A 26,594-nucleotide genomic window follows, 5' to 3' on the forward strand; every position below is an offset into this window, starting at 1 on the left:
TTGACCCTGTTCGCTATGTTCTGCCAGAAAAACCTAATCACTGGGCACGACCAAAGCATATGCAGCATCCCTGCTGTGTCATCCGCACACCTGGGTCATTTCTGCTCCGCTGCTCCCAGGAACTGGGAAATGGCGTGTTGGGTAATGTATATTCTATGGGTGACTTGGAGCTGTATCTGCTTAAATCTAGTATTCCTGGACACTTTTCTTGTGCATATCAGCACTCTGGCCCATTCCCCATCCGTGAGAGTGTGCCCTAGATCTCCTTCCCACTTAGATTTCACCCTGAGTTCGGCCTGGCCCAGCGCCTCCAAAACTAGCTCGTAGAGCCTCGAAAGCCCCCCTTCTCCGACATCGTAAAAGGCCTCTAGTATGGCATCCCCTTCCTAGCCTTTTCTCTAACCTCTGCAGTCTTAATAAGACTGTGATACAACAAAAACTGGCCCTTGGGAATGTCGTACTGCTCTGTCAATTCTGGAAATAACGGCCATTCTCCCTCTTTACGTAAGTCTCTCAGGGTAATTGCCCCCTTCGGTCCCCAGCGTAATTGCTGGCTGCGGATCTCTACTGGACTCCTCCCGCCAATTGTCGCGAGAGGTATGTTGGCTGAATACGCATCCCGTTTCCCCACCATCCTCCACAGTCTGCGCCAGATTCTCCTGCCTAGGGTCACCAGTGCCGATGTCTACTCTGTCACCAGTGTTGATGTCTCCTGCAGTTTAGCATCCGCTACCCAGAGTGCCTCTCTCAAATAGTATGGTCGGACCTCTCCCCGTAACAGCCCCATGTCCAGTGAGCCATGTAAGGAACTCATGGTGGTAACAGTAAAGGCAGACACAAGTGATCAAAGTTCAAGGGTGTTTATTAAACTGTAAATGCAGGGTGGAAAAAACGCCTAACCTAAATCTAAGATGGGAGCAAACTTCGACCATCAAATGAAAAATAAGGTAGTCTTTGTGGCATCTAGTCAAAGTAAAAGGCCTATACTAAAAGAAAACGATTGCCAATGTCCTTACATCTAATTACAGAAAGAGTGTGAGATAGGTTTTTCAATAAAAAAAGAAGTGTTCTCAAATAATAAGTCAGAATGTGATCGCCAGGGGTCTGTCTCCCCACGTTTTGAGCACGGGACAAGGTGGATCTCCCGAGCAGAGGACACACTCAAGCTTTCCCAGCACGAGCCGGCAGTTCCATATCAGCTATCAGGTTCTTGGATAGTTAAGCCTCTTTCACTAAAAGTCTCTTGCCTTTGAAGGCTTGATGGTCTCAACAAACAAACACAAAGTTCTGTTCCACGTATACCTTGGGTGATGGGTTTACCCCGGGTTCCCCCTCTTTCGGGCGCCGACCCCTCACAAATTGTACTCAACCTAATCAAATAAACAGTTTCTTTTCTCGGTGAACGTTGGGTGATGTGTTCACCCCTGGATTCCCCTCTACCGGGCGCAGATCCCTAGAAAGTTCCTTTATGATATCAGGACCTCTGATAACTATGTTCTCTTGTTTTCGAAGGCCTGTCCGGTTCAAAGTACCGAAACAAAAGTTCAATCAAATAGTTCTCCTTATTCGGGTGCTAGTTCTTCACACCGGGGTTCCCCTTCTTCCGGCTCAGACCCCTCTCGAACATCAGCCTCCCTCCGCCGGGTTCACTTTGGCTTTTCCATGGTCCACGAATCTTAATATCCTTTTAAACAATTCTTCACGCTTCACCCCTTTCTGTTGACATCCCTCTGCCGGGTTCACTCTTGCCAACTTGTGCTAAACAGTTCACTGTGGACATCCCTTGATCGGGTTCTCTTCTGTCAACACACTGTTCACAAGGACTTCAGGCTTCGCCCCTTGTTGTCAGCATCCCTCTGGCGAGTTCACTGTTGCCAACTTTATCAATTATGCCCTTCACTGTTGGTCAAAGTCTTTCGAATGTACAGAGCACTTTGCAAGACCCCTGTATGACCACTTTGACTGTTCCTTTGAGGCCTTCCCAAGTTCTTCTGGTATTCCCAGTTTCAAAAACACGGGATTGACCAGAGTCTCTCGATTAAGCACCCACGTGGTGCTGGATCCCTTTGGAGCTGGTCTCCCCTTTTCTATAAGTTCTTTGAACTTCCCTTAAGTTGCTATTTTGCGGCTTTCAATCAACACAGTTCAGTTTTTATCGCTTCTACCCTCGGCTCACCTTCTGTGATGAGCCGCTTGGCTTTTCAGCATATCTGGAGTCAAGGCCGGTACCACAGTAGTAGACCACTCGGTACTGCTTATCGGCGTAGGCATGCTCTGTGTACCGTTAACATCTGCTGCAACACACTTGCACTATTGTCTGTGGTTTTACGATTCCTTTTGTGGAGGTTCCTGGTCGAAAAGTGAAAGGTTGCGTCTCTCCTTGTAAGCCTCTCGCTATTCGCTTCCTTTCTCCTCCTCTTGAACTACCGTGTCTGGATAGCTGTCTCGTCTTGCGGTCTGCCTTGCTGGTAGTGTGCTTTCTTGCTCCACCTTTTATCCCTCTGGTGAAGGGGAAGAGCGTCAGGTTTGTGTGATTTTAGTCAATTACCTGACTTTGCCTGACCCTTGGGTTGGGACATGTCAGGTAAACGGCTCGGGTGTTAGTCCATTGTCTGTGGTGTGAGAAAGTATTTGTGTCGGAAAAGTGGGAGGTTTTGGAGGGGTTTTGAAATGAATAGGTTTGTGGGAACTGTAGTTGTTGGTCACATTCGAATGGGAGTTCAGAAAGAGACAATCAGGACAGGATTGGTAGGGTATGTGAGGCAAACGGGAATAGTTGGGATCATGAAATGAACAGAGGGGATTTTGAGAACGGTAGTGTTTTGTCAAAGTAGACTGGATGTTCAGGAATGAATTACGAGAGGGACATGGAAAAGAAAGGTTGGGAGTATTCGGGTAGAAAACAGGAAAGCAATGATTCCGCCACTTGTGGTTTTTGAGAGTAACAGGGTTCCTAGTTGTTCTACCAGAGTTGTCTGGGTGGCGGGATTTTGTTAAGGGAGCTTCTTTGGGCAGAAGGGGAGGTAGCTGTGGAATAACCAAAGAAGATCTCTGGGACTTCACCCTTCTCTTCTTCTTCTGCGGTAGAGTACCGTGTCTCACCTCGGGTACTTCCCCAAGCATAACCCTGAGTCCCTCTACCCAGGTGGTCCTTCCTTATCTGGCCACTCCTAGGGTTGAGATAAGAGAGGGCTAGTTCTTCTCTGGCCACCTGAATAAGGGAGAATACCCTCAGGTTTCTCACAGCCCTCATCTGCTAGCCAGGTTATGACAAACTGCAGTTGACCCGCCAGGTAGTACACCTCAAAGTTCGGCAAGCTGATCCCTCTATCCTTGTAATCTCTACACAGTGTGCCCAACACTATCTTGCATCCCTCTCCTCCCAAGATGAATCGTCTTGCCAGTGAGTTTAGTTTCCTGAAGAACTGCCTTCAAATATCATATGGTACGGTAACAAAGTGGTAGAGCAGGCGTGGCAGTACCACCATCTTCAATACCCCTGCTCGGCCCATCATAGATAACAGCAGCTTATGCCAGAACTCCATGGACCGCTCCACCTCTTGGAGCAGCCTCAATGTGCTCATCTCATATTCCTGCCTAGAGCCATGATAAATATCCATTCCCAAGTATTGAAAGGTCTCCCCCGCCCACCGCAACCCCAGATTCGGTGAACACTCTGTGCCCAGCCCTACCAGTCCTGCCAGCGCGAACAGCCTAGATTTCTCTTTGCTGATGGTGATGCCTGGCAACCTAGCAAACTCATCCAGGACCTCTAGCATGTACGATAGGTTCACCTCTGGATTCTGCATATGTCGTCCATATACTACGAGATTATATGTTTGTTGCCCCCTGCTGTTATGCCCGCCTCTTTAAAGTCTGCTCTGAGAAGAGCTGCCACAGGTTCCAGTGCCAAGATGAACAATATAGAGGACAGTGGATACCCCTGCTTGGCCCACCTCCCCAGTTGCCAGGCCCCTGAGATATGGCTTCCTGTTTTTACACTGGCCATCGGCCTCCTGTATAGCAACTGACCCATCACAGGCAGGCTGGACCGGCCTGACGTGCCACAACACCGCATGCAGCAACTTCCAGCTCACTGAGTCGAACGCTTTGATTGCATCCAGTGAAGCCACCACATACCCTTCCTCTACCTCTCTCATCTTATCTACGATGTGATGTAATGTAACCTGTGCAGGTTCCAAGACGTGCTTCGCCCCAGGACGTACCCCGTCTGGTCCTTGTACCAGTGACCCTATCACCCTGCAGAGTCGGTTTGCTAAGAGCATGGCCAGTACTTTGCAATCCTGGTTAATCATAGAGGGCGGCATGTAAGATTTGCAATCAAGCGGTGACTTGCCCATCTCAAATGCCTCCTCCAAAATCTGTAAAAATTGCAGCGTCAACTCCCCAACATATTCCTTATAGAATTCTGCTGGGAGGCCATCGCTCCTGGCGTTTTGCCTGTTGGTAGCGAGAGTATGGTTGCCTGCAGCTCCTCTACCGTCAGCAGTGCATCTAGCATCTCCACCTGTTGCTGCTCCATGCATGCTAATGCTATGTCAGTCAGTCTCCTCTATTTCCACAGCAATCCCCCCACCCCCTGATGGCACTATACAATCTCCAATAGAATCTGCCAAAGGTTGCATTGATCTCACTCTGGGCCTGCCACTGCTCCCTGCACTCATCCCTAATACAGCTTATAATCGCCCTCTTTGCCTCTGCCCGACACAGCCAGCCCACGACCCGGGCTTATGTCTACTCTCGTGCAGCCTCCCCAGATGTCTGGCATAATCATGCTTGCCCAACCGCTCCCAGTGCACTATACAAGTCTGCCGGAGCTTGGTGAGTTCTGCCCTGCACTTCCCTAGGCACCCGACCCCCTCCGTCAGCACCTCTATCCACTCTTCCGTGTCCGCGATATTGCACGGCAACTTCTTCCTGATGCCATCCATTTTGCCAATTGCCTCCCCTCTCATCACCACCTTGCAGGTTTCCCACAAGGTCCCTGCGCTAGCCACACTTCCCGCATTCTGGGCAAAGAATTCCTGTGTTCTCTCTCTTGTGTGGGCCTAGAATTGCTAATCTAATAGTGCCTCTGCTCTCAGCCTCCACGTCGGAATCGGGGGTTTATTTGCAAATCTTTCCCACGTCACTACTAGCAGTGCATGGTCTGACAGGACCCTTGCTTTATAATCGGCTGTGCTAAATTCCCCCAAAGACTCGGTTCCCGTAAGCATGTAGTCTTTGCATGTGTACACACCATGTGGGCTCGAATAATAGGAGTAGACCTTACCGCCATCCCTGTGCAATTCCCTCCATATGTCACTCAGGTCCAGTTCCATCATCATGCTTCTCAGCGCTTTTGCTGGTGGCCCTCTCCTCTTGTGCTCATCATCAGACCTGTCTAGGGTAGGGTCCAGTTTGCAGTTAAAGCCCCTACTCCCATATCCACATTGCGCTTCTTATGGAGCCAATCTGGGGCCAGGTGCCTTGAAGAAAGCTGTAGCGTCATGATTCGGGGCATACGTGTTAATGATGCAGAGCTCCTGCTGCTCTAGGAACCTGTGTAAAATCACCATCGTGCCCTCATTGTCGCACTTGCATTCTTGCAGCCTGAATGGTACTGAGCGGACACCCCTATAAGAATGCCCCTTGCGAATGTGTAATACGTCTTTTTTAATGGCACAGTAGTGCGGGCCGTGTGGTGGGTGTGCATGCATTGTGTCCCAAGTGTAAACCAAACTACGAACTCCCCCCCCCCCCACACTTTCAAAACATACTAACAACAGCTCAATAGCCCAACAGAACTATCTCGTTCAGACTTGGCCACTTCTCACACTCCACCAGTTATCTCCCCCACCCACCGGTCTCATGTGCACTGGCTGGGTGTCTCTAACTGGCACCCTGAAAGTACTAAAAGAAGTAAACATGTGCAAACACGGTGATCTCTCTGTCTGTCAGCACCTCCCTTCTCTGCTTCTTCACCGCTCCTCCACTCATTTGCAAAACACTGTAGTCCCTGCCTTGAGTCTCTTCGAGGCCCACCTCTGTCTTCCCTCCATTTTCTCTCAGGTATCCTCTCCACGTTGTCTCGGCGCTACTCCTCAGCGTCCATTCAAGCGTGCACACCCTCCGTGGTTTCGAAAAACAGTGTGTGGTGCCCTTATGTATGACCTTTAGCTTTGCCAGATAAATCAACACATACTTAGCCAGCCCTCTGCAGTCGCTCTCTGTTTTTTCACTGTCAATGTATAGTCCGGGCAGACAGCTATCTTAGCAGACCCTCTTTCGATGAACCCACCTCGTCTGGAGCACCCAACGATTGTATCTTTGTCCCTGTAATTCAGGATCTTCGCTACCACTGATCTTGGCGACGCCCCTAGCCAAGGTTTCCTGGCGAGTGACCTATGGGCCCTTTCCACAGTGAATCCTTTGTCAGATTACCAGGCCCTATTTCTTGTAGTAGCATGTTTTCCACAAACATGGTGGAGTCTCTTCCCTCCTCTCCTTCCCGCAGTCCCAGAATCCTTATATTGTTTTGGCGCACCTATCCTCTGCTTTCCAGCGCTGCCACCTGCTTTCTGAGCTCTTTCACCTGCTTCATGGTTACCGCCAAATGCTGGTTGTTCTCTTCCGCTTGGGTCTCCACTGTCCGCACCTTCTCCACTAACGTTCGGACATCCTGTCTTAGCAGCTCCACATCTGTGATTACCTCATCTATTTTCTTCTCCAGTGTGGTTTGAAGCACTGCTATGGCTTTCAGTATTTGATTCTCTTCTCTGCGTTGGGCTCTGCCTGCTCATTGCCGCTCTCTTGCATTTTATCGGCACCACTCTCTCCCTTGCGTGTGAAGGTGTCGCTTCTACTAGTTTGCCTGGACTTCCCCTTCGGAGTTCTATCCAGCATGTGGGCAGAATGCCCTCCACGCTGCGTCAGCTCCGTCCTCTCGTTCATACTAGGCCTTGTTTCTGTGGGGCGGCCTGCTCAGCTCTACACTGCCAGTCCGCACCACAAGGTCTGACTTACATTTCTTGGGGCCAGCCTCTCTTAGTACCCAGTCCCTCTTTCAAGGCACCCCCTCCACCAGTCTTCGTTGTGCCGGCACCTTCTCCCCTGCACGGCTCAGGCACCCAGAGACACTTCACCTTAAGGGGGGGGGGGGCACCGTGGAGGCCCTCGTGGTGTCACCCCGTCTAAAGCTGCTATCTGCTCCTCGGGTTCTCTGCGCCCCCTCGGCCTTCCAGTGGGGCAAGCACTATTCTTTTGATGTGGCCGCAGTCTGCCTTTCTGTCTATCTCCTGCCGGCTTTTCTTACTGACTGCCCATATATGCACTCCTCCAAGTCCAGGCTGCTGCCTTATTTGTCAGCCCCTGGTGCTGCCACTCCCAAGCTCCTGTGTAGCACTCCTTTCCCCCCACAGTAGTTCTGGGCACTGCCTTTACTGCCTGTTGACTGCCCCGTCCCCCTAAAGTCTGTACCTCTGCTGCCTGCTTGGTGCGATCAGTGCCCAGCAGCCTCTTGTTTATTCTGGGCCAGGTTCCCCTTCACTTCAAGCCGCGCTACTTGCCAGCCCGCGCCCTACGGCTTCACCACCTTCCAGCGGGGAGCGGGCAGAGCTCAGTTTCACAGAAGGTCTTTCCGGCGGCCGCCGTCTGCCCGGCACCGCCGCCGCACAGGGCAGCCCTTTCCATGCGGTGATGTGTTCTGCTAGCATCGGCTGGCCCTTTGCACACTCCTGCTCCTTGCGGATCATGCCGGGACCGCCGGCCGCTGCGTCTAGCGCTTACCCCGCCTCCGGCTGTTTTCGGGTGCTATCCCCAGCTTCTCCGGCCTGTCGAGCACTGCTCCAGGGCGTACCTACGGTGCACCAATCTGCGTTCTTGCTCCACCCGCCTCCAGCCGCTGCCCCCAGTTCCCTCACCAGGCCTCTGCACCTCCTCCTGCTGCTCCCTTCCGTTAGCTGTGGTCAGCACTGCGTTTGCCACTTCTCCGGTGCCCTTGGCGCACAATGTCCCGAGCAGGGTTGCCACCGCTCTGGCTTCTCTCCAAACGGGCAAGTGCCATTTTCTGCCACAGGCCCTGTTGCTTCCCTGTCTTATCTCTTTGGTGCTGCAGGCACCCACAGCCTTTATCAACTCACTGGCACCGACTGTCAGCTGCAGCAGCCCGTTCTGCACTTTGCGCTACTTCAGCAGGGTCTTATCTTTATTAACGGATCTGGCGGGAGCTCCCAAAGCACACGTCCTCACAGCATGGCTGCTGGTCACGCCCCCAGGACTGATGTTATTTCCATAGGATCCGAGAGGAGTGAAGTTTGGAGGGAGATTTACTGTGCAAAGCGGCTGGATTAGTTCCCCCAAATAGGGTACGCAAGAGAATATTGGTTGCAGCTCATGAAGGTCATCTTGGCATGACCAAGATGAAAGGGAGGCTGAGAGGTGATTATTGATGGCCTAGGATGGATGCTGAAGTGGGGGAGATGGTGAAAGGGTCTGAGCAATGTGGCGAAGCAGAGAAGATGCTCAGGAATCGCAAACAGCCGCTTCGGCCATTAGAAGTGCCAATTTCCTGTGTGAGTTTGTGGCATTGGATGTGTTAGGGTCCCTGGGGAGGAGAGTGGTAGAAGGATGGATGTGTTGGTGTTGATTGACCTGTACTCGAAGTGGCTACAGGTGGTAAAGGAAGTGGTTTCCAAAGTTTCGATAATAGTTGAGGATTTTCTGTAGGGCATCGGAGTGATTCACCATAAAACATTGTTGTACCATCCTGAAACTAACGGGCCAGTCAAAAGGTTACTGAACCCTCGCAAGACCAGCTGCGTGAGAAGCATGAGGGAACGCGTGCTGGACAGAAGCAGGCGGGAGAGCGCAGTGAGAGGACTGCCCCTGCGCTCCTCCTGAAGCAGAGAGCTAGCTAGCTCTCAGGCCTGGGCATTCAAAAAAAAAACACCCACACACCCCCCACCCTCCCCCCGCTCCCCCAGGGACTCCTGGGGGCTCTGATGTAAACTGTGTGCAACACCCCAGCACACATACAAGCAGCAGGGAATCAGCTGCCTGAATAAGATTGCCCAACTGTGAGTACAGATGTGCCCCCTTGCTCCTGGACATTACATTCCCAAGTTGATCCCTTTACCTCTGGTATTAAATATGATGTCCTGTCTTCATTAAGGCCACCACAGTGTGTTGAGGCAACGAGTGTGTGCGTACAGGTTGGCTGCTCATAGTACCATGGGTTGATTTCTTTTTGTAAGTACTGCGGCGATGGAAGCCACACACGTGGTATCAACACAGACATTTTGCGGACCACAGAGGGTTGAGGGAGTATTGAATCATGTAGTTATCACAGATGATTGGAGCGAATCAATCAAGAGTAGGATGGCGAAGGCCAAGCAACCCATGAATGAAAGGGAGCAAACTGAGTTGATTTGTTTGGGTGTAGAAAGGAGGGAGGTCTGTTATATGTATACAACGATACTGTGTACATTCAAGGTTCCAGAAGAGAACTAGTTGTGTGTGGTGAGAGTGTTATGATTGCAACTGGGAGAGGGGGATGCCAAAGAAGGTTGGAGCCGGCAGTGGAAGAAAAAGTGCTGCTGTCTGAGGTCTCTCTACCCAACGACTTATAAGTATCTACTTTGGTGAATAAAGAAGAATCCGATATACTTACCTTCGCTTACTTTGTCAGTTCTCCTTGAAGAGGAAGTTCTTGAGCTCCTTTCTAAATTCCTTGAGGGTGGGCGTGAGTCTAATGTTGGCAGGTATGAGGTTTCACAGCCTGTGGATATCCTTTTATGCTTTATTGTTGCATTTCTGGAGCTCTAATCTGTCTGAATGTTGGGTACCAGACATTATGAACTTGTTGGCTAGGTATGAGGGAGCATGCAACGTGGCGGCTTTATACAAGATGCAGCTGGCCTTGAAGACAACATGTGCTTGTATGGCTATGTCCTGCTATGTGCCTGTAGAAGGTGAACACCCGATATGCTGGTACGGCCATGCAGTCCTTATTTTATACTTTCATCTATATATCTGTAGCGAGATGGAGCTTTCCCAACCTACAAACAGACAAGTGCCTTCCTGGAGCATTAATCACTTGCTAGTTCAGAACAGAACAATGATATCAAGCAAAGTAACTTTTACTTGGAGTCTGTTAATGGGGATTGGTCCAAGCAAATGTTTCCTAAAACCAGTGTTTTCAATGAAAGAAGAGATGAACAGTTCAGTGCCAACATTTCTGCTACTTAGCCGTCGGTTTATGCTGTTATGCTTTTTACTCTTCCTTTCACTCATCCTTAATTTCTTCCATGATACTAAGCTGTTAAATTGGATAGGAAGTGTTGTTCCTGAAAGATATGGAGGCGGCCAATGAAACAATGAAGGAATGTCTGTGCCCGCAGCCAGGGATGGGTGATGATGCAGAAGCAAATGATCAGGCCTTGTGGCTGCTGATTCTTAGTTTTCTGCGAACTTTGATTGAAGTGCTGCCCCTGATGGTACTGACTCTGGAACACAGTAAAACAATGGAGTCTCCCTGCTCCTTTTTGAGAAATAAATGAAGGGAGCTCTGCCACCGATATTTAATCAGGCTTAGATGCTATCTAATTCCTTTCAGACTTGGGTTTGGAACAGTTATTTAGATCAGCCAGGGTAGGGGCGATTATGACAAGGTGTGGTGCCAGCATGCAGCTACACTGAAGAGTGATGGTAAGAACATCTTTGAACTAATCATAACCACTGGTAATTGCTTTCCGTAGCCTTGGATTCCATACCCCAAGCCTCTCCACCCCCAGTAGATCCTTAGCCATATCATGGCCCAGATGCATCCTCTGAACAAACTAGCACTGTGAACCTCACTAGCCCCTTCCTGGCTTAATTTAAGAAAATGCCAGCCTATACATGGAGTCCTAATAGCCAAAGCATGGGTCAAAGTCTTAGATTAAAGCAAAGGTTAGTAGTTTTGGTGTGCATCACTTTGTTAATGTGTGCACTAAGGTAGCTGGTGGCACATAGGAGGTGCAGATTAGCACAGAATACTATCGCACATTTACGTCCTAAATGCAAACATCCCACCGTTTGTAGGGTGGAAATAGATACTCAACGTACTCAACGACACAGAAGGGGTTACGTTTATGGGTACTTATACCCGGTCTGAGCAAGCTGGTAGGCCAAGCATCACCACCAAGATGGTCCATCGCTATAAGATGTACTTGCCCATCCACTAGATTACTTGTCACTGATGGTGGAAAAAAAGTGCAACACTTGATTAAGTTGCACCTTCGACTGTATTACAGCTGCCAGGTGGGTGCCGTGGATCGGAAAGCTGATGTAATAGCTGTGAGAGATGCGCTTGTAGGTTTGTAGGTGGGGTGATCTCAGAGTGGAAACAGTCCAATATGTTATCATACATACCAACATTAGTCATTCCATTCGAGAGACTCTTATCCAGTCCTGGTTTTAACTTTGCAGTTTGGGGCTTGTAAAGTTGGATTTCCCCATTATAAGCCAACTACAGAAGAGGATTGCTGTCTCCGAAATGGAATGGATAAAGTTGAGATGTAGGTGTTTTGTGTTGGAATGTGCATTTGTAGAAAGTATTGCTAAATGTATAAATAATGAGTTTTTCAGTATTACTGCAAATGTGTTGCGACCATTCTTTGATGATGTGGACTGACCTAAAGACTTCTCAGGCCAATAAACTTGCTTTTCTTTTCAGTCCTAGACCACCAATTCCTCTTTCCCTGCTTTTACCCGACGATCAAGCCGCCATTATTATTCAGTCCTTCTGGAGAGGTTATCGGGTAAGTCGTCGACATTTAAGCTTCCATTGCTAAAGCAGGCAGTACATTCTGTAGTCAACAGCAGAGTAGAAAACGTGATTGACATTGTGTACATGTATTGTCCATATAGGTTTAGCTGCCACAGTGGATTAATGCTGCATGGAAGAATCACAACAAGCCTTTAAAGCTCTTACGATCGGACTGAGGCAAAAAATAGGCCTCGGTCTCAATAAAAACAAGCATTGGAAAAGCCAACCATTTTGGCTTTTGCGTGAGCATAGGATAGGCGTTTCCCAGGCATGGCCACAATGGCACTGCCTGGCCATAAGATGGTAACAGCAGTTACAATATAGTGTGAGAACCAGGCCATATGAAATCAGTACCTGGCAAATGCCTATCTAATACCTATACGGAAGCCAAACCTGTCAGCTTTGCCGATGCTTATTTTCAATAGGACTTCAGTACAAAGCCACACACCGATTATAAATCCAGCGGCTGAATACACGCTTGGTTAAGAGTGTTGTATTATAAAAGTAGCTTTTGTATAGCGGGAATTAAGCCATTGACTCTCTGAAGACGGCTTTGAAAAACCACTGGCAGGCACAGCACACACTTTGATCTTAATACTTCATAAAGGTAGTTCGAAGATCCCAGAAGGATGTGTTTTGGGCTGGGAGGGGCAGGTAGTAGTTGCAGATGTCCTTAGGAAGTAGGATGCAATGGGCAGTAGTGGGTGGGTAAATAACCAAACACCACCCACAAGCTGCATGGCTCTCCTCACACCCTATCTCCCACCTAGCTGTATTATAATGCACTATTTTCAGCTTTTAGGTTGTGCTTTAGCGCTACCTAATAGCCAAAACTAAACGTGGCACAGAATAGCAAATCACTTTTCATTCACTTTTCCCACAAACAGTTTGGGCCTCATTACGACCTCGGCGGTAGCCATGCCGCTATTGGCGGCATGGCTGCCGCCGAAATTGCGTCTGGGTTCTCAGAATGAGGAATTACCTGGCCATTCTGAGTTCGAAAGGCCCGGTAATTCCTCCCTCCAAGGACCCGGACCCGGTCCTTCCCCATTCTGAATGGGAATCGGAGAGGGAGCAAACAACGGGCCATTACGAGTTGGCCCGTTGTTTGCTCCTTCTTCCCCTCGCGGGACCTGGTAAGCACGCCTGGTTTGACCAGGCGTTACTTCCTGGGTCCCTCGAGGTGACCTCGTAATGAGGCGGAACGGGGTAAACGGCGCCGGCACCTTTTACGGCGCCATTTACCCCGTACAGCCAGGGTCGTAATGAGGCCCTTTGAGTTTTACCTTGAGGCACATTTCTCATCAAATTGGGGCAAATTGTTAATTGTAAAGCATATTGAGCCAAGGCTACACATTGCATCAACTCATCCAAACAACCCGCATTGTCAATAAAAAGTGGCCCACGTAAGCCAAAGTGGGCAGCCCTTCCGGCATTTTCCTTTTGCCATATAGTGCGATCTGAGCCTGCTCCCATTTTACAGTTAACCCATAACATGGTCACTGCTTGGTAGCATGGAGGAAAATATGCAAAGTGGCAAACAGAAAAAATGCATGCACTGCTTTTCTGTTTGAACTTTCGCTGGATAAGAAAACACGGAGGGTGGGGAAACATTGAAGACGTCCATCTTGCATGCCCGCTTTTGGGACCAAGTCAAACGTGCTGGTGTACGAGAATACAAATGTAACATTACAGTTCAAATAGTGCACAGTGAATGCGATCCAGAAACAAAAGAGGAGGGGGGTAAGATGAGTAGGTGGAGCTTCGGTCCCCGAATGGGAAGCAGAAAGAAGTTAACAGGGGGCAAGGCCTCTGGCCCAAACAGGAACACACAATATGAATAGGCCAGGCTTGGGTTTTTCTCAAACCATAGAAAAGCGTGCCATTGCCTTTAGTTCACAGAGAAGTATATGATGCAGATAAGTAGAGCTAGGGGCCTATAGTCCACTTCAGCAAGAAGGAATTCCCAATGTTGGGAGCACCATAGAACCAATAAGGTACCTGTAGCCCATTGAGCTACCCAGGGTCAGGATTGGGAAGGGTGTTCATTGCTCTCCTCCCCCTCCCACAGCCATGCTATGCCTCTAACCAAATCAGCTGTGTGCCTCGTTCACTTGTGCAGCTGGCAAGATTGGAGTGTCACTGTCAGATCCAGCTCTGCACCTCCATCCTTCATCCACTCTGAATCAATATGGGTGTTATTAATGTTGCTCTATTTCAACCAGGTGCTGTTATTGTTACACTCAAATTACCAAAATCCCCTGTTTCACAAGTGGCCAATCCAAAACGTTAAAGCTCTGTAGAAGAAAGTACCCTTTGGTGATGTGCACCAACAGCAACGGCATTAGGCAGAGTCGGCAGTGAAGTTTACATTGCACATATCATTCATCTACTGCGTGCCCACTGAGTCCTAATACATGTTGGATAGATGATGGCTAATACATGGATGTTCGTTTCTGGTCTTGTAGTCCAGGTTCACACTGCTGTTTGTCCAGGAGGTGGAAATGGAAAATGTGAAGGGACTTGCAGGCTTGGTGGGCACAGAAGTTGATGAGTAATTCATCTACCAAGTAAATTGAGGGGTTCTGGCTGCACCTAATGGGGTTCGGGCTTATTGAAAGTACCCTCTGCATTGAATAGTCCATAGTCTAGGAGGAAAAGAATACCTTTAAGGTGTGAAATTGACTAACCTGACCAGAGATTGAGTTAGGCAACTAAAATGCTGGCCGTGTGGTGATTAAGTAGGGCCATTTTTCAAAGATAAGGGAAATTGAAAATTTGTACACATTCATGAAAGGGTTTGTTGGGCATTAATAACTAACAAAAATTGAAATTTGACTGAGTGGGGCATGATAAAAATGCGCACCCCAATGCAGGGCGACCGGTTTCTGATTCAGTCTGTTGTTTGGTGGCTGAAATGACGATTATTTGCCCCCCTGATTGGAGTGTGAATGAAGCGTCTCTAACAGCAAGATGAAAGACTAAAGTTTAATAACCTTTCCCACAACTTTCCCCTCTTCTCAAAACTGTTCTAAAAATCCCATGAAGCCAATAAATAATTGTGCTTCTGTGCTGGTTCCGAAATTGGCCCCCATCGTAGGCTCCGGGGAAGGCTCCCTGTGGTTCTCCAGATGTTTTGGCCAAAGACTCCCTTGATCCCACCCATGTCCATACCGACTAGGGCTGATGGGGGGGGGGGTGTTTAATGCCAAAACGCCTTGAGAGCTGCTGGATTGTTGGCAGCAATAGAAGATACATGTGTGGCCCTATCCCAGCAGACTGGGCCTCTCTGTGTTGCCATTACTATTACCACGTGGCTTAGCACTTGGCAAAAGTATGTATAGGCAAATTAGATGTCCTACTTAATGAGATACAAGGAAACGCATGTCATACATTGTTATTTCAGAAATACCTACGTGAATATTTTTTGTTGAATTTCTGGTATTCTGCGGGTTCCCCTGTAACCCCCTCCCCACGTCACCTAAACACAACATTTATTTTGTTTTTGTTTCCCTTTTACGCAAAATATGGAATGCAAAGTCCATTTTTATATGGCTATTTCCTCTATCACATGGATGGTATTGACCCCTGGTTTGCGGCCACCTTCGTTAATCATGTCTAATGCACATGTTATTTTAAGTTTGCATTTAGCAGAGATTGAAGTTTAGTGGTCATGTTCCGAAAATAATGTATTTAAAGTTATTTCATGGACTATCAGCCTCATTATGAGTTTGGCGTCCCAGTACATTTTTGGTTGTAATTTCGTTACCTACACATATTTTCGATGGTAATTGAATAACTGCCAGTTTTACTGCACCACTGATTTCTGACTTTGGAGGTGAAGTGGAAGTGTTCCTTGCAGTATATTATCCACTTCACCTCCAAAAATGAAGGATTTACTGGGGCAGAAATATCGCTCCCAGTAAAACCTCCAAATTCCCACGGAGGTCTATGGACTCCAAATTAGGGGATAGCATTGCGCTTACCCTTCTCATAAGGGGCGGTAACAGTACATTAATTAGCGAGCTATCCACTGGAATTACTGGCAGACTTTTCTAATGAGGCTGTATATTTTGTCCTTCTGTATTTCAGAGCACTGCATAATCAAAGTATAATACATTAAGAATATATTTCCATCCAACAAAATACAATTTCGAATACAATGTCAATCATGATCATCATCCCGCTACCAGTAAATGGTACACTTAAGTCGTGCCATTAAATAAGCTAATGATACAGGTTAGAACAGAAAAAAAAGCAATCACCACTCCTTTAATTATTAGGTACACATTTCTTTTTCATTGGGGTTTAACCGCTTTCAGGGGCCCATTACAGAGGTATCACATGATTGACATGGATCAACACATGAACATCAGAGAAAAAGGGTTGCCTAACAAAAAGGTTTATTAGAGACCATGTGAAAATTGGGCCAAAATAGCAAGTTGGAAGCTCTGAACTACTAAACGACATTCGTCGCGATGGTTCGCCTCCAGGGTGTGGACAGTACGAAAATGCCTCTGGGGAAACTAACAAGTGTTCCAACAAAGAGTTTTCCCAGTTGTAAAAGTCTGGGGCCGTGTCACCCCTGGCAGATTAACACCAAAACAATTGAGTTTATAGTATTGGGCTTAAGGGGTTCCTTCACCCTTTTCTTTGTTTCTTGCTTTCTGAGGGGAGCCTCTTCCCAAATCTTAGTTCTGGCCTGGACCCTGGTGCAGGACTTTGTAGGTGTGGTCATGAGTGCCTGCCTTCAAGCTAGAATTAGAACCAAAGGGCGATAGGATTCTGCCGTATAGATTTGATAGAGTTCTCAATATGCCCCTTACAAACCCTCTCTCTCACAGTTTTCTGTTTCTAACACCACCAGCTCTGGTCTCACTCTAACTCTGAGCCATGCCTCAAGTCCTGTTTTTCCTCCCCAACTAGGTGTACCCCTGCATAGCTGAGCATTCACCACCTTCTCTCCCTTGCAACTGTTTCTCTGCCTCTCTTTTAGTGTAGCATCTCCCTCCAACATCTAAACATTTCTTTCAAATGGATTTTGTCCTCCCACATATTCCTCATCTTGTGATAAATCGTTATCTCCAGCTTCGCTGCTTCGGAAAAAAAAAATTCTCGGCAGAGGGCGCTGTGCTCGAGGTCGTGGCGTCGATTGTCCCTCGACGTACTCCGTACTCTGTCGAAGTCACCGATGGTAGAAGTAGCTCGAGGCGCGCCCGTTGCTTCAGTTCCGTTTTTCTGATCGCTTCGCTATCGAGAACGGCGCTCTTCTATTTTCTGTGAAGAAAATGTCATCATCTTTGACACCTTTGACACCCAGAACTGGGTTTAAAAAGTGTGCAGATTGTGGGTCTAAGATGTCGATTACCGATCCCCACCGGATTTGTCTCTGGTGTCTCGGTTCCAGTCACCGAACCAACGATTGCGGGACCTGCCAATCGATGACCGAAAAAGCTCTTCGTGAGAGGAGAGGTAAGCTGTCGGTGGGGAGGGAGGCCTCAAAAAAGGTTTAGTCAAAAAAACATAAGAAAGCAACTGATTCTAAGGGATCAGATCGCCATAGGCGCTCGAAGAGATCTCGATCTAGGAGTAGATCGAGACATTCTTCGTCGTTATCGAAAAAAATGAAGAGGAGACATAGATCTCCCTTATCATCATCTTCTTCTTCAGAGTCGACCGAAGAAATTCGTTGTCCGACTGAATCGGATTCTCCCAGTAAGTGGGAAGAATTCTGCAAAAAGATGGAGGTTTTCGAGAATGCAGACTCAACCCCCTCGAAAGAACCTCGAAAAAGCCATACCCCTAAAGTCACTCCATTGGACGACAAAGGGAAGTCCAAGGCTACTATAGCCAAGACCAGTAGCGTCGAGGAATACAAAAAACCTCGAGTCGACGTAAAACCGTCGAAGAATCTTTGAGAGTCGAGCACCTCTCCAGTGCCGGCCAAGAAACACAAATCGTCAAAGACTTCGTCAACGCCCTCGACGTCGATAATTTCGACACCAAAGCCAAATGCGTCATCGACGCCATTATCGAAGTCATCTTCGAAAACTTTGAAGACTTCGAAGACACCCTCGAAAAATTCGAGGGATTTGCCATTTCCTTCGAAGCAGATGGAAGAGGAAGAAAGGAGATTCACTCCTTTGCCCAGATCAGACTTTTTCAAATCTATGTCTGCAATCTATGAAGAGTCTGCTTCAGAAGAAGACAAAGTTACTCCTTTGGGAGTTACTTATGGTACAAGACAAGTTCCTGAAGAACTTATTGACCAGGAATCTAGAATGAGAGACCTGAGTGATACTCTACATTCTGCCAGTGGAGTTGACACATCCCCAGAATTAGAGTTCGCCAAACCTGATCCTGCAGAGCATGCAGATGCTGAGTACAGGGGTCTTATGACCAGGGTAGTTGAATACATGGGTTGGGGTAATACTTCACCCATTTTTGAACAAGATGACATGACGGATATTATCGTCAAGGGACCTCAGAAGGATCCTGTTCTCCCTTTTCACAGGGCCCTTCAAAGGACTGTGGAGAAAAACTGGGAGAAACCAGAAACCATTGCTGCTGCAGATAGCACTTTTCCAAGAAAATATAGACCAGCTGGATCGGATCCTGAATATTTGAATAAACATCCGACTCCAGAGAGTTTAGTCATTCAAGCAGCATCCACTTCAAAACAAACTGCTTATCCAACTATCCCTCCAGATAGAGAGGATAAAAAAATTGACGCCTGGGCACGTAAAGTTTTCACGTCAGGCAGTATGGCACTTAAGTCGGCAAATGTCACCTGTACCCTAGCCAGGTTTACCCATACCCTGTGGGACTGTATTTCGGCGGCGGCTGATCATATTCCGGAAGGCAAGGAAAGGGAAGGCTTCTTGAATATAGTCAAAGACGGGAAGGAGGCAATGGGGGAATGCCTCCAGTCTGGACTGGATACTGCTGATAGTATCAGCAGATCCATGGCTGCAAGTGTTGTGCTACGCGGATTTGCGTGGTTGAGGAAGTCGGGATTTGCACCGGACGTGCAAGCTAGACTCCTCAACATGCCCTTTGATGGCTCGAGGCTCTTTGGCAGAAAGGCTGATGAAAGCCTAGAAAAACTTCAGACCTCGAAAGCGGCAGCTAAATCACTTAGCGCCTCTTTGCGCCAGCCTCTAAAACCCTATTCCGGCTCATCTTCCTGGAGGGGTCGTTCTTTTCGATACTACTCCTCTTTTGGTAGAGGAATAGGACAGGCTTCTCAAAGGGGCAAAAGGAACTTCCCTCGTGGAGCACGGGGAAGAGGTGCAAAATCAGCCTCAGGAGCGGCATCTGTACCCTCAGCCACTCCTGCAGCCGCCTCCAAATCCCTCTGAGACCTTGTTACACAAAACATCAGTGGGAGGCAGGATCTCTCAACATCTGAAGGAATGGCGGGGCATTACCTCAGATGCTTGGGCACTGGAAACAGTAGCCCAAGGTTACTGTCTCCCCTTTCTAAAAAAGGCCTGAGAATCATCCACCGGGAGCCAACTCCGTCAAAATTCCGGATCCGCTCCTGTTGCAGGAAATTTTAACCCTGCTAGAGAAAGGTGCCATAGAACTGGTACCTGTAGCGGAGAGGAACAGCGGTTGGTACTCCCCATATTTTCTCATCCCAAAAAAGGACAGAGGACTGAGACCCATCTTGGTCTTGAGAAACTTGAACAAGTTCCTCAGGAAGGACACGTTCAAGATGGTGACTCTTTCTCAGATCCTTCAGGCTCTCCAACTCCAAGATTGGTTGGTATCATTGGACCTTCAGGATGCTTACTTTCATGTGCCAATCCATCCAAAGCACAGAAAGTACCTGAGGTTCGCGATTGGCAATTCTCATTATCAGTTTCGAGTTCTGCCATTCGGGTTGACCTCCGCCCCGAGGGTTTTCACCAAACTGTTGGTGGTTGTGGCAGCAAGTCTCAGGAAAGGAGGTATTTACATATATCCCTACTTGGACGACTGGTTGATGAGAGCAAGTTCTCCAGAACAAGCTCAGGAACATCTTTCGATCACCTGCCACTTCCTCCACAAACTGGGCTTCTCCCTCAATTTCAAGAAGTTCCACATGATACTAGCCCAGAAACTCCAGTTTATCGGAGCAGTCTTGGACACTTCATCGGGAAAAGCCTCGCCTCCCGAAGTGAGAGCTCTCCACATCCAGCAGATGGTAACAAAATTCCAGAATGCCCAACGTCTACCGGCCTTCGATTTTCTCAGGTTGCTCGGCCTCATGGCATCCTGCATTTTCCTAGTACCAGAGGCCAGGTTGAGAATGAGATCCCTTCAATGGGCACTCAGAACTCAGTGGTCCCAGTTCTCAGGGAATATGTCGGATCTTCTGCAAGTCCCGAGCGCAGTTGCTCAGGATCTTCTATGGTGGGCTTGCAATGACAACATTCTCAAGGGAGAGTCTTTTTGGCAACCATGGACGGAGATAATGGTAGTGACGGATGCCTCACTCACGGGGTGGGGAGCACACACCAACGATCTGACAATCAGCGGTCGTTGGTCTCCATCGGAGTCCAAACTACACATCAACCTATTAGAGCTGAGGGAAATCAGACTAGTTCTGAAGGCCTTTCTGCCCTCTGTACAGGGAAAGAATGTTCTGATAATGACGGACAACACAGTGGCCATGTACTATCTCAACAAGAGAGGAGGTGTATGGTCACTGCCACTGTGCAGAGAGGCAATGCAGCTCTGGTTCTGGGCAATCCGAGAAGGAATCTCTCTGTCGGCAATTCACCTAGCCGGAGAGAAGAACACGGCGGCAGACGCTCTGAGCAGGCAGAGCACGGTCTCTCACGAGTGGGAGCTGGCTCAGGAAGTCCTTCTGGAGATCTTCGCCCTTTGGGGAACCCCTCAAGTGGATCTGTTCGCCACCGCGATGAACCGGAAGTGCGATCAGTACTGCTCAAGGGAATTTCCTCAAAGAGGAGCTCTGGGAGACGCATTCGTAGTGGAGTGGAAGTTTCCACTGCTGTACGCGTTTCCCCCAGTCCCCGTGATTCCTCAAGTAATCAGGAGGTTGAGAAAGTTCAGGAAAACCATGATCCTAATTGCCCCGGATTGGGCCAGGAGGACGTGGTACCCGGACCTTCTAGACATGTCCATCTGCCCTCCAATACGTCTTCCGCAAAGAGAGGATCTTCTCTCGCAAGAGGAAGGTCGGGTTCTCCATCCAGAGGTCAAGACACTCAACCTTCACGCATAGTTTCTGAGAGGTTGAGATACAAGGATTGGGATCTTCCGGATGACGTAATGGAAATCTTGCTTTCGGCCAGAAGTCTTTGTACTGATGTCGCTGGAATAGGTTTAGTAACTGGTGCAAAGACAAGGATGTGGACCCTTTTCAGTGTGGCACCCCAATGGTGCTTTCCTTTCTGCTACATCTAGCTAACCTGGGGCTCCAGATAGGAACAATAAAAGGATACCTTGCTGCGCTGTCCATTTTCAAGCACTCCTCGGAAGAGGTTTCATATTTCAAAATACCGTTAATAATTCAATTCTTAAAGGGGCTCACTGATGTATACCCTCCAGTACCTTTTCATGTACCAGCCTGGGACTTAAATTTAGTATTAAAATTCTTGACTTGCATACCTTTTGAGCCTCTGCACTCATGTCCATTGAGGCTTTTGACTCTAAAAACTGTCCTCCTTGTGGCCCTATCATCAGCCCGCAGGGTTAGCGAACTTCAGGCTCTCTCATGCAAACCACCATATACTATTTTTTATAAAGATAAGGTAGTCCTTAAAGTTAAACCTTCATTTTTGCCAAAAGTAGTCTCGGACTTCCATTTGTCACAAAAAATAGTACTTCCAACGTTTTATCCTCCTCACCTGGGCAAAGAAGAGGAGAGATGACATAGATTAGATCCCAAGAGGGCTATTAGTTTTTACATCTCTAGGATGGCTAAATTGAGACAAGATGACCAACTGTTTGTGGGTTACACTGGTCAAAAATTAGGCTTATCTGTAACAAAACAGACCATTTCCCGCTGGATCATATTAGCCATAGTTGAATGCTACAGACTAGCGGGAAAAGAACCACCAGATGGGCTTCATGCCCATTCTACAAGGGGAATGGCTACTTCTCCGGCTCTAAAGAGAGGAGTCCCGGCAGCAGACATTTGTGCAGCTGCAACCTGGAAAACAATACATACCTTTGTTAAACATTATTGTTTGGACACTGCCTCCTCTAACGAGGGTTTATTTGCAAAGGCAGTTCTGCATTCTGTCCACGAAAACTGAAATGGTACTCCCACCTCCAAAAAATTGATACTGCTATGGGAGCCTATCACAAGATGAGGACTACGTGGGAGGACACAATCCATTCGAAGAACAAGTTACTCACCAACTGTAACGTTCTTTCGACTGGATGTTCCTCCCACGTATTCCTCATCGACCCTCCCATCCTACCCCACAGTACAGTTTACGTTTTCTTACACTTTCCTCTCACGAAGAATGTATCGGTCATGGGACACGCCTGGGTGTTCCTCCTATATATATTTAATAGAAAAAACAGAACTGAAGCAACAGGCGCGGCTCGAGCTACTTATACCATCGGTGACGTCGACAGAGTATGGAGTATGTTGAGGGACAATCGACGCCACAACCTCGAGCACAGCGCCCTCTGGCGAGACATTTTTTTTCCGAAGCAGCGAAGCTGGAGATAACGATTTATCACAAGATGAGGAATACATGGGAGGAACATTCAGTCGAAAGAACGTTACAGTTGGTAAGTAACTTGTTCTTCTCACTCCATGCTTCCCTCTTTCCCTTCCACCTTTACCTCTTTGATGTTCCACTTCTTTGCCTGCCCCTACCACACCCCCACCTCTTTCCCCTTGACAATATTTATACACTCCTCCACCTCTTTCAATGTCTCTTCCACCACCTCCATATCTCCTTCCACGCTCTTCTTTTTCTTTCTTCTCCACCGCTTATCTGTGGTCTCTGGCGGTCTATACTCATTCCCTTCTTTACCCCTTCGGACATCTTCTTCATCTCCATGGGCACCTTTTGTGTAACAGTCAGGTTTTACTATTACAGTATTCTCTTACACCCTCTTCATCCATTTAATAATATTTGCTTCCCTGTACTCCCCCTTCTTGTGACCTTCTTGGTTCTCCTTTTTGTTCCAATTCACCTTTTCCAATAGCCTCCAGTTCAGCACTCTCTTCCTCAGTGCTTTTCTCTACCTCCTCCGTAGTTCCAAGATTCTCTTAGACTTCACTCTTACCCCCTCCAAATATTCTTTAACACCTCTGGTCACTTCATTTAGGCCTTGGTGTCGCTCTCCTCCTGATATTGAAGGACCTTCTCTGCCAAGGGTCTTGTCTTTTCCCAGCCTCTTGTGCTTCCCCTAAGCCCTGGCTCCTTCTTACCCCAGCCTTCCAACCTCCTGTTGCCTGCTTCCCCCAGGCTACAGGGACTCTCCTCCAGTCATCTTTCCTCAGCTCTTTTTATAGCTAGAGCTCCCCCAGTTTCTTCTGTACACCTCTCGAGCCTGCTGTGAATGAGATTTTCATCCTAGCTCTACCAGCCTTTTGGCACAGGCCCCAACTTCTATAGGAACGTGGTCCTGCTTTCCATCCTCTCTCTGATGAAAGGAGATTCAGGTATGTAAGCCACGATGGGGATAGGGTGTCGATTTCCGCCCCTTGGTATGGCTTACAGCCCTGATATGGGGCATCAGATTGTATCATCCCTGACTCTTTGACACTCCACTAAATGCCTGCCACACCCTAGACCTGCGTTTGGGGCATGTTTCATGTCTGGTAACGAAAGGTTTGAGGTGCTGACCATTTCTCAGTTTTGTTGTGTTTTTTGTTGTTGCGGTAACAGAAGGAGAGATATTATAGTCTGGGCTTGGTGTGGGACTGGGCACTTTGGTGATGTCAGTGCGCCTGCCATGTCACCATGGAATGTATGGTTCAATTGTTCTGGTGTGGGATTCCAGGGCGGTTGATGAAGGCAGTTGGAAAGGAAAGGATCTGACTGAAGGGTGTGGGGTACTGGCGTCTCTCCTATGTCTTTACACTTGTCTGTACTGTGTACCCAGTGTACCTGCCTATATGAACCCTGCGTGTCTAGCAGACAAGGATACAATAAAGCCTACACTTACCACTCCGCCTACTGTGTCACGTGTCTTCAGTGCAATCCTACGGTACATCTTTTCAGCAGTCCTCTCTCTGGTGGTCATATCCAGAACCTGCCCCTGAGATGGATTCATTACCTTAGATGTTCTTGACTGTGTGGGAGTTGAAGCCATGTGTGATGACTGGATGATGGCCTCTAGAATCTTTGGCCCTAGTTTAGGACCCCTCTTTCTCTCTGTAAAGTGTATATGGGATTCCTGCACTCGGGTGAAGGAATCCAAGTGCACAGGTGCTGCTGGCTCCACTGGGCTGCTGCTCATATTCTCTGTTAAAGGGCCAGGAGCATTTAACGTGGCAATGTTACATGCCTTTTGCACATAGCATGGTGGGGGCTATCCGGAGGGTCATCCCCATGGCACCCCTCGGCGCAGCCACATCGGATAACACTTGCCTCCTTGGGAGCCCACCATCTACCAACTAGGTTAGGCAAGGACTTTGCCACAGAGGGTACAACTCTAAATTCTACGATAAGAGTATTATAGACCCATGGTGGTAACGATGAAAAATCACACGTAGTTTATTATTTACTCTTGTGAACATCCACACAGAAAAGTAATCCTTCCTAAAGGCATGAACCTCTTTAACAGAGAAACTCTTATTTAGCTAAATATGAAGGGGACTTTGGTAGAGTTCATGAAATACAGTGCACATAACTTTGTGTAATTTGATTGATGAATTGTTGTATTCCGAGGAAAGCAATCCGTTATTTATTTATTTGGTTTAGTCGCAAAACAACTTTCAAAATATCCATTTATAGTACACAAATTTAAAAACAATAAGGAAAAAGAAATACATGTATCAAATGTCTACATGTCTTTAAAACAATTTCACCTACTCGCATATAATTTCAAACCACCATCCTATAAAGAATTAACCTTAAAATAAATAAAAAGATGAAAGTAGGAATAAATCATATGAAAGAAATAAGAACAAATCATGTAAAAGAAGCTAAGAAAGCATAAAACTATTTACATAGGTTATATTGAAAGGTCATTGTGTGGGGCGTGTACATATTTGCAAACATTAAACCCCAAATCATTAACAACATTGAATATAGCAGTTGTTTCCACAGTTTATCCATCAACAAAGAAAACAATTATGATAGTGATCAAAGTTTTTATGTCATGCAGCATGTGGAAATAATAAAAAAGCTTATTACTACAGCTTCACATTCACACTTATGTTCCTATACAGGCCCATTAAGTTCAATCTTCTCTAAATATCTTATGGTTGTTAAATTGAGAGATATACTCTATGCATTTTTCATCATCATCCATGCCATGTTTTTTATCTATTGCACGATGGTCCTTAAAATGTTTATGGAAGAGTTCTTTCCTCACATACTCCAGAGCTTCGCTATCTAACATTGTGCTTTTGTGTCTCTTCACTATTATTACAATATCTACAGGTTTAGACCAGAATTTTCACCTAGTCCCACTTTGCTATTTTTGACTTGGTGGGCCATAGATCAAACCTGAATCTCATAATCTTGGTTCTATAATGTGTGTCAGGATGTTTCCTACAATATCCAGGAATAGTTTTTCTTTTCCTTATTTCTATATACTGGGTCTTGAAAACATGATATTTCTCACATTCTGTTAACGTTTTTATCCAATCTGCCTCTCATATTTTTAGTTTTGCACGATTAGGGTTGGATGTCAGGAGATCGGCACAGATATCAGCATTTGTCATTATTTCTTGGCAATTTCTTTCCCACATATTTATCATATAATTTCCTTCCTCCTTTGAAGCTTGGATTACAATACCTATTACTGTGTTTTTATACTTCTCTTTGTTTTTACATTTTGCATACAGCATTAACATGTTCCAGTTCACTACTGCTTCCAGGGAAGTCCATCCTAATTCATGTCGAAGGATTTGCATTGGAAAGCTTTTTGGTATAGATAGCAAAGTCTTCCAAAATATGCCCTCAAGTGCTATCCATCGATGTTGGTCTTGGAGAGTTCTACTTGCTGCTCCATATGTTATGGCAGTCACAACCTTTTGTCTATAATATATGATTATAGGGATGTCTGTGAATTGCCCATATTTCCTTTGTATCATTTTAGCTTGAGAGCATAAATTAATCATTTTGGATTTCAAGTCTTCAGTATACGGTAGGTCAACTTTGCTGGTAGTCATATTAATACCCAAATACTTTATTTTATCTACAACCTGTATAAGTGTGTAACGAATGGTCCAGGCTCTGTTTTGTTTTTTAATGGTCATTTTTTTGTTGCCCAGTATCATTGCGTTTGATTTCTCTGGGTTTATTCTTAACTGATTTTGTTCAGCATGAATTTCCAGTTCGCACAATGATCTGCGCAGACCTATAGGAGTTTGGTCTATTATTGTCAAGCCATCAACATATAGTAAGTGACATATCAGAGTTCGATTGATTTTAGGTGGGAAGGATCTAGCTCTGCTGAGGTGTATGCCTACATCGCTGATGTAAAAATGAAAAAGCGTCGATGCCAGCAAACACCCCTGCTTCAAACCTGTGTGTTATGCTCACCTGATATCCACAGGGACGCCACTCAGCCCTGGCTGGAAGATTAGCACTCTCGAACCCTCTCCCTTGATAATGTGTTGAACATGGAG

The 26,594-nt window shown here is 47.1% G+C and overlaps 1 protein-coding gene across 5 annotated transcripts in view; it reads left to right on the top strand.

Moving 5' to 3' along the window:
• Positions 1 to 26,594, top strand: part of IQCK (IQ motif containing K) — a 1,231,453-nt gene that overhangs the window by 708,888 nt on the left and 495,971 nt on the right. For all 5 annotated transcript variants that reach the window (XM_069647159.1, XM_069647160.1, XM_069647161.1 and 2 more), the window contains one exon: positions 11,717 to 11,801. In XM_069647159.1, the coding sequence (XP_069503260.1) occupies positions 11,717 to 11,801 (85 nt within the window). The remainder of the gene's footprint in view (positions 1 to 11,716; positions 11,802 to 26,594) is intronic.

The sequence above is a fragment of the Ambystoma mexicanum genome, chromosome 2q (genome assembly GCF_040938575.1).
Source record: "Ambystoma mexicanum isolate Mex_15411 chromosome 2q, UKY_AmexF1_1, whole genome shotgun sequence".
Lineage (NCBI taxonomy): Eukaryota > Metazoa > Chordata > Amphibia > Caudata > Ambystomatidae > Ambystoma > Ambystoma mexicanum.